This window comes from Oncorhynchus kisutch, linkage group LG1 (genome assembly GCF_002021735.2).
Source record: "Oncorhynchus kisutch isolate 150728-3 linkage group LG1, Okis_V2, whole genome shotgun sequence".
NCBI lineage: Eukaryota > Metazoa > Chordata > Actinopteri > Salmoniformes > Salmonidae > Oncorhynchus > Oncorhynchus kisutch.
This window is the reverse complement of record NC_034174.2, coordinates 40349856-40358508: the sequence shown is the minus strand read 5'-3', so window position 1 is coordinate 40358508 and position 8653 is coordinate 40349856. Positions and strand designations below refer to the sequence as shown.

Genomic DNA, 8653 nt, shown 5'->3' with positions numbered 1-8653 from the left:
AATCTTTCAATCTTCATCTTAAAGTGCACCAAATTCATTCATTTAGCTGTTGAAATTCTTTCTCTCTTTTTTTCTGCTGGGGGAGAATGTCCCCGGACCCTCCTAGTGGCTTTGGGCTAAGCCCCAAATGTCTTCAAATCCTACAAAAGCCCCTGCCATTGCTTGGATCAACCCGGGTCAGCATAAAATAACTCCCTAATTGAAAAAGCCTTCCCAATTTCTGGGGCATATGCTGCTTTCATAACGAAGTGGGAAGGTGGTAATTACTCTTTGTGAACTCATAAATACCAGTTGCATGCATTCACGTGCTTGGACTTGTTGAGAAACACCGCTTGGCTATTGGTCAGCGTCATCCATAACTAAAAGTACAGATATCATTATTTTTAACAAATTATAGTACTCAAAAACCATATTGATAGTTTTCATTGTATAAATAATATTTTGTTGCTGCATTTAACTGCTGAAAAGGCTGTTATTGAAGTCCTTTCCTTAGTAGGTGTTGTCAGAGGTCAGCATGTGGGAGAAATAGGAGCTCATGGATGATAGACAAGTTCCCCACTTGTAATTATCAGTTGGAGGGGCGTTCAAGTTGGTTATGAACACAGCAATAGAACTTTGCAGCTTATTCTGCACAGTGTCGGAAAGTCCTTAGAATACATGTACGCTGAAAAGGGAATTGTCCCCCACGATGAAAACAGGAAATCAGGAAATCTGTCTCTGTACATTTGTACGAACAAACGTTAGTCGCATACAATATCTGTAAGCACGGTCCCGATTTTGACAAAACTTTGGTGAATGATGCATCTAGCCATAGAGATCCGGTATTTACAAAATTACACTGATTGGCCAGATGATGGCGCTATAACACAAGATTGAAAATGCAAGCTTTGGAAGGTCACGCCCCTTACCACATTTGACCTTAAAGTCATGAAATTTGGTACATAGGTCCCTCTACTCTACAAATTTGCCTCAGGGACCCATAAGTTCTGCCACAATGGATTTTTCGTCATTTAGAATTTTGTGAAAAACAACTCTACTCTTCTGTCATCAAATAGCCGATCTGCATTAAACTTGATGTGTGGCATCTATGTAGAAAGGTCTCCAAACACACAATTTTTCAGAACAAAAACAGCATGGCTGCTATTGACCAGTAAACATTCATGTGGGCATGGTCTGGCGCAAATAAATATAAATCAGTCAGTATATTCGTATTGTAACAACATTTGGTATACAAATTGCAAACACTGTAAAGACTCAACATATGCAAGAACATTCATATCGACCACACGATGGCGCTATAATACGGGCACATGTTTATAGCTCTTGATCTGTTTGACTCAGTGATGAAATATGGCACACTTGCTCAGGGATGTGAGTCTAGCTAACCCACGCGATATCTCAGACAGCACTGGCCCAATTTTGACAACACTTGACTGAATGATGCTTGTTGGCATAGAGATCCTTCATTTACAAAATGACACTGATTAGGGGGGTGCTGCATCATTCGTGGGGGCCAGCATGTTTACTGTTGCCTTGTTGGTTACTGATTTCATATTTTGGGTTTTGTAAATGATCTAAGTCATGTGTTGATGATTCTAATAAAACAAATTTGTGCACTATGTCATGACTCATGTTCCAATACACTCTGAAGACATTAGTGCTTACTCAAATCTCAAATCACAGAAAATTATAAAGTGTACTGTACCTGTTGACCGGATCTCTCTCTCTCTCTCTCTGTGTGTGTGTGTGTGTGTGTGTGTAACATTTCAATGGAATGTCCCGTAGTCTACATTAACTTTGTTGGGTGAAAGTGCATACTTTTTATGGTGATAATAAATTTGAATGTTTTATTTAGTCTTGGACGTCTCCTAGACACTCAACTCAACTTCCCATGCAAGTTGATATCTTCTGGTTCCATGTTACCATCTACTGGTCAGTGTTTTACCTTACAACCATTCTAAAGAAGGAGATGTAAACGAGCACCATTAACCAAATATTATTTGTCCTATTGTATGATGTTGGCACACTAAATAATATTATTCTAACAACCTCAGAGAAGTTTTCATAGCAACTCCGTAAGAGGGACTGACAAAAACATCCAGTTGGGTCAAACCAAATCGGGTTCAAAGCCTTTATTATTTCCACCCCAGACACATAGGTAAGTCAGTGATGGTTACTTCACTTCCGAGTTCGTCGTTTCTTGCTGACCCTCTGTGACGAGGAGGTGAGGTTCGGTGGAGCCCTGGATGGATGGGAGACCCGGATTTGGCTTCTTAGGGGGCCTGGGGCCACAGCTACTCTATTTCAGCTGGTGCCAGTGGCGTTAGGGGGGGCAGGTGGTGTGGGGTTGGGTGCGGGGGTGGGAGTGGGGGTGGGAGTGGGGGCAATGAAGCAGCCTCTCTTGTGCCACTGCATGTCACGCACGCGTCGGACGGACTGGATCTGAGGTGTTGATGCTCCCCAGTCATTCCAGTGCTTGTAGTCTCCATGCTCAAAGATGTACTGGCGGCCCCTGTAGCCTGGGAACATGTAGCCCACCCACCTAGGGAGGGCAAGGGGACATACAGCTATAATGACATTTATGGAACAGAATCGGTTGAAATTCAGAGCCATATTTGCATGAGAGATAACCTTGCAGTAACCTAGCTGTAGACAGATACTGTATGCCTGATCTCAATGATGTGTAAAGGTGTTGAACTTACGCTCCATTCGTAGCCTTGATGCTGGCCACGCGGTCCTGAAAGCCATGGACCCACAGGCTGGGGACATCGTCATCCACAATCTCCATCTTCCTCCCGGCGAAGCCTGGGTTCTCGAACAGGTGGAGTTTGTGATCCGCACTGTCCTGGGCAGGAACAGGAATGGGTGGTGGTTACACTATGTTTTCATGTCTGCTGTTTACTTGTTGTTTACTTTTAAGGAAGGTAGCTACTACTCCAGGGCTGGTAGCCCTACTTAGAAAAGTGCAGTTTCAAATAACTAAATAATGATCAAATAAATACTTTTGATGGCTTGGGAGCACAAATCATTTGGTACAAATACGTTTCTTATGTGGAATTCTGTTAACTTAGGAAACAAACGGGATTTGCCCTTTAGCTCGATAGGTTAGTCTTATCTCATTGACATGACAGTTGGATGCCTGTCCACTGTAGGTTGCTATGGTCAGTAGGCTACATCCTTATATACTATACGTAGATTATGTGTAAATAATTTTGGCTAAATTCTGTCTGTGTATTCTGTTTATTGTAAGGGGTTGTCAGCACCAGTGCACCATGTCAGATTCCTGGTACATGTAAATATACCCAGTTAAATGATGATGATTCTAATTATAGGTACAGGGATATACTGACCACTTTGAGTGGCCTGAGGGACAGCAGGTAGTTATTAGTCTGGCTGTTGGTCCAGGTGCTCCAACGAGGATACTCGCCCTTCTCCAGCACAAACTGCTCCCCGCCAAATGCCTGGCGCTCAAATGCCACCCAGCTGAGAACACAAAGGTAATTACGCTTTACCAATTTCTTGTACATAAACAGTAGTAGCGAGATAGTAGGAGAGACCAGGGTTGGTTGTCACACTTTTTACTTGTGTGTTTCTCTCAGCAGCAGTATATCTTACAAGACTCTTTTAGGAGAAAGACCAAGGTCTTGGGTTGAAACTGGGACCTTTTTTTGATCATTATCTTATTTCAACATGCAGTTATAAGGCATCAAACAAACTCTGTCCACTTGTGACAACCAGCCCCATCGCGGGGTTGGTTGTCACAGTATGGGGTTGGTTGTCACAATGTTTGCTAGTAACTTATTCCTTTTGTAACAGGGAATGAAGCAATATAGCCAACAGTCTTAGAAGTAGCCAAGCCTTTCTTCGATAGAATAATATTCCTAACAAACTTCAGAATTTTATGCCTTGAGAATAATATCCCACTGTGCACACCTCGTCATTTCAACTTGGAGAATTGGGTCATATTTGGTTGATACGTTGATCAATGTGATTACAACTTTTTTTCACCCACTCAAAAAGACAGTTGAAAGTTTGTTGAATTCCCAATGTGTTACCACTATGCTTTTAACCATCTAAAAGCACATCCAAATTCTCACAATAGCACATTAGTAACAGACAGTGACAAATCTCAAAGATAAGCAGGGCCTGGATGGAAAACCGCAGGGTAGTTGTAGATAGATAAACTCTCCAGTAGGAGGTGCTGCCCAGCCTATTGCTTTTTTATTTTAGTGGATATTACATTGAAGATCTGACGTTGTTTCAAAGGTACAAATTCAACATATTTTATGCAAGGTTTGTCAATGTTGAAATTGGTTACCATGATGACATAATCCTATGGTTAAAATGTTAACCTCAAAACATTACTTTTTTCAAATCCATCCCCAACCACCTCCCAATGCTAATGAATATGTTAGTTACCACATGGCTTGGCCTAGGAACTCAGAAATTGGTTTGAAATATAGCGTTCCCTTTCCTCTTTTCAAAAAACATCATTGTTCATGGATACTTCCATAATAAACATTTACAAAGAACACACCAATATATTTTTACTTTCACCTATGAAAAACACAAATTCTCCTAACCTCAATGTTTTATCATGCTGACATGAATTGACCAGGTGGATGAGTTATTTCAAATAGTTCAGAGATTTTAACCTTAAAATTATTACACAGCACCATTTAGATTAGCACTGTGAAAACCAACCCACGAGCAACCAACCTTGATCTTCCCTGCATGAAAGGTAATTGATAAGAACTGTGATCAAAATGTATACACAGTTGAATAAGAATGGAATTTCATTGTCTAGAGACTGAAGTTGGATTCATAAATGTTTTAACATTTAATAAGGGCAGTGTTGGAGAGTATTGGAGAGACAGGTAAACAGGAAGGGGGCAAGAGAGTCATGATGGAAAATGTAGAAAATCAATATTGGTGACACTTACGGTCCTGATTCCACGATGATAGATCCCACCTTCTCACATCCCTTTTCGATCACATTCTTACACTCTGCAGACAGCTCCACTTTCTTCCCACAGAAGTTCTCAAACTCAAACACCACTACCTACAAGATAAGTCAGGAAGAGGCATGGGTCAATGGTAAGTAATTACATTAGTACACAATAGGCTTAACAACAACATTAACATAGGCAGAAACTGCATGAAGATTGCACAGTTGTAATTTAACAATGTGTTGTACTATACTGCCGTGTTATTGTGTGTTATTTTGCTTATGTCATTGTAAATACATACTAGTAGTATCAGTGACATTTCATAAAAAGTCAGACCAAGTGAATCTTAGGCTAAGATACAATAAGATTATAATAAGGTCCAACGGATGTCGGGCACCTTGTAGCTCTAGGGTGAATTTTTCCCTACAAAAAGAAAGAAGGTGCTCCCTAGAACCATAAAGGATTGTTCAATTGTCTCCATAGGAGAACCTTCTGAATATAACTATTTTTGGTTCCATGAGGATGCCCTTTTGCTAAAACAAGGTTCTACGTGGAACCCTTTTACCACTAAAAGATTCTATGAATACGCTGTTTCACCACCAAAGGATAGTAGGTAGAGAACTAAGATCAGCTTTTAGTGGGGAAAATACAAAATTGACCCAAGATCAGCGTCTAGAGGCAACTTCACACTCCACCCACCTTGTAGGTGGCTCCTGCCCCTCCTTGGCTCTTTCCAGCTGCTAGCTGCTCCGGTGCACCCTGCTGCTCTGACATGTTCCCTCTGCATTCCAAAGAAAAGTTGACAATCCTCCAAAAATGTTTGAGAGGTGCCGACTAATGGAATAGTAACTTCATGATGGAGAAGAAGCCACTGTTTGCCCGAGATGTTGGTTTTTACCCATTACATTATTGTTTGACCATCTACATTCCAAAACATTCTTACATTAAAAAAAATCATACACATTCTGATTCCACAAAGGGACTTTTACGCTTGACACATTGATGCATATTCAGTTCCAGGTAAAATAACAGTGCATACATGGTTATGGAGAGAGATAAATGGGGATAATTGAAAACAGCAAGAGTTGCAGCACAAGACAGACAGTCAGAGCAAGGAAAGAGAGAGATCTGTCTATTTTTACCTGGATGGCTTGTGCTTCACTGCACCACGTACGAGCCACACTCTCTCCGTTTTTCCTTGTTTTCTTTTTTCTTTTTCTCTCCCTCTTTCTGTCTCTGTATGAGGGTGTGTGAGTGTGGAGGCCTGGTGAGAAGGCACTAGGAGCCAGGGGGGTATTTATGGTTTATAAATGGCACACAGCAGCAAAAAAAACAGGGGCGGGTGATGCTGTTGATGCAGCAAGTCTGTCGCTCGCATTGTGTCCATCACATTGCCTCTCAATAGGGCTGCGTGCCCTCGGTCGGGGTATATTGGCACCCACTTCCACCCGGGCCGACCACGCTCACGCTGCCACCCTGCCAGTGGCCCGATGGTGGGCACACACAGACAGCGAGCCAAGAGGATTGAGCGAGATCAACTCCACTCAGCACTACTGGCCACACCCAACTGCCCATCTGTCTGTCCAGCTTTCCATCCGTCCGCCTGTCCACTGCCCCGCCGTCTCACCCGTACTTTCTGCTTTCTATTGTTGCTTTCTATTTACTCTCCTTCGTCTTCTTCTACCTTCACTCCTCCATCGTGCATTTTATTACTTCATTTTCATCACTACTCTTTTACTTTCAGTCCTTTCTTCATCCTTTAAGTTTCTTTCCTCCTGCCCTTTTTCTCTCCTTGCATCCCACTATTCACCTCTTTCTCTAATCTATGTGTGACACTCTCCAATGCACCAGGTGTCAGTACTATATCAGTAGGATCCCAGTCAAACATCTGTCTTTGCCCTGCAAACCCTGAAAAATCTTCTTACAAGCCTCCCTTGGCGCACTGGACATTTTCACAAGCGCACTTTCCAGGGAGAATCTGGAGATGGCCTTCCTTACTATATAGTAATCATATTGTCTATTGACACCTGGTGCATGGAACCAACATGCTCCTATCACACACTTTTTGGTAGCACTTGACACCCAGTGTCATGACACGTTATGATACGTCCATAACCATGTCATAATATGGCATAACAGCTGACATAACTTGTTATAACAGGGTCATAATACTGTCATGACACATAGTTAGACCTGTTTTGACATATATTGCATTATTTTATGGCTGGTTATGACACCTACATAAGAGTGTAAAAACCCACAAAACCTACCTCGGTAGTTGTTTTATGGCTGGTTATGACACCTACATAAGAGTGTAAAAACCCACAAAACCTACCTCGGTAGTTGTTTTAAGGCTGGTTATGACACCTACATAAGTGTTTCAAAATGCACAAAACCTACCACACAAGGCAAGACATTTCATTAGACTGCGTGTCAACAGTATGTTTATGTTATACAGTACCAGTCAAAAGTTTGGACACACCTACTCATGCAAGGGTTTTTCTTGATCTTTTACTATTTTCTATATTGTAGAATAATAGTGAAGACATCAAAACTATAAAATAACACATACGGAATCATGTAGTAATCAAAAAAGTGTTAATCTTCAAAGTAGCCACCCTTTACTTTGATGACAGCATTGCAAACTCTTGGCATTCTCTCAACCAGCTTCATGAGTTAGTCACCTGGAATGCATTTCAATTAACAAGTGTGCCTTGTTAAAAGGTAATTTGTGGAACTTCTTTCCTTCTTAATGTGTTTGAGCAAATCAGTTGTGTTGTGACTAGGTAGGGTTGGGATACAGAAGATAGCCCTATTTGGTAAAAGACTAAGTCCATATTATGTCAAGAACAGTTCAAAAAAGAAAAGAGAAATGACCGTCCATCATTACTTTAAAACATGAAGGTCAGTCAGTATGGAACATTTCAAGAACTTTGAACGTTTCTTCAAGTGCTGTCGCAAAGACCATTAAGCGCTGTAAGTTATCAGCCTCATAAATTTCAGCCCAAATAAATGCTTCACAGAGTTCAAGTAACAGACACATCTCAACATCAACTGTTCAGAGGAGACTGCGTGAATCAGGCCTGCATGGTCGAATTGCTGCAAAGAAACCACTACTAAAGGACACCAATAAGAAGAAGAGACTTGCTTGGGCCAAGAAACACAGCAGTGGACATTAGACCAGTGGAAATCTGTCCTTTGGTCTCATGAGTCCAAATTTGAGATTTATGGTTTCAACCGCCGTGTCTTTATGAGACGCAGAGTAGGTGAACGGATTATCTCCACATGTGTGGTTCCTACATGTGTGGTTCCTACATGTGTGAGGCTGCATCAGATGACCTGGCCTCCATAATCACCCGACCTCAACCCAATTGAGATGGTTGAAGATGAGTTGGACCGCAGAATGAAGGAAAAGCAGCTAATGACCTCATCATACGTGGGAACTCCTTCAAGACTGTTGGAAAAGCATTCCAGGTGAAGCTGGTTGAGAGAATGCCAAAAGTGTCCAAAGCTGTCATCAAGGCAAAGGGTGGCTACATTGAAAAATATCTAATACATTTAGATTTGTTTAACAGTTTTTTGGTTACGACATGATGTGTTATTTCATAGATTTGATGTCTTCACTATTATTCTACAATGTATAAAATAATAAAATAAAAATCTTGAATGAGTATGTGTGTCCAAACCTTTGACTGGTACTGTAT

At 41.3% G+C, this 8653-nt stretch overlaps 1 protein-coding gene across 2 annotated transcripts; it reads right to left on the bottom strand.

Moving 5' to 3' along the window:
* Positions 1–2117: 2117 nt before the first annotated feature.
* Positions 2118–6228, bottom strand: LOC109871870 (beta-crystallin B3-like). 2 transcript variants are annotated; one of them, XM_031824415.1, is made up of 6 exons: positions 6092–6228; positions 5649–5757; positions 4944–5062; positions 3351–3483; positions 2703–2845; positions 2118–2542 (listed from the first exon to the last, which is right to left on the bottom strand). In XM_031824415.1, exons 2-6 carry the CDS (start codon positions 5721–5723, stop codon positions 2305–2307), a joined length of 708 nt encoding a protein of 235 aa, XP_031680275.1. In that variant the 5' UTR covers positions 5724–5757; positions 6092–6228; the 3' UTR covers positions 2118–2304. The 2 variants fall into 2 exon arrangements, with proteins under 2 accessions (XP_031680275.1, XP_020318505.1); XM_020462916.2 differs by having other exon boundaries at positions 5649–5730.
* Between the last annotated feature and the right edge of the window lie 2425 nt (positions 6229–8653).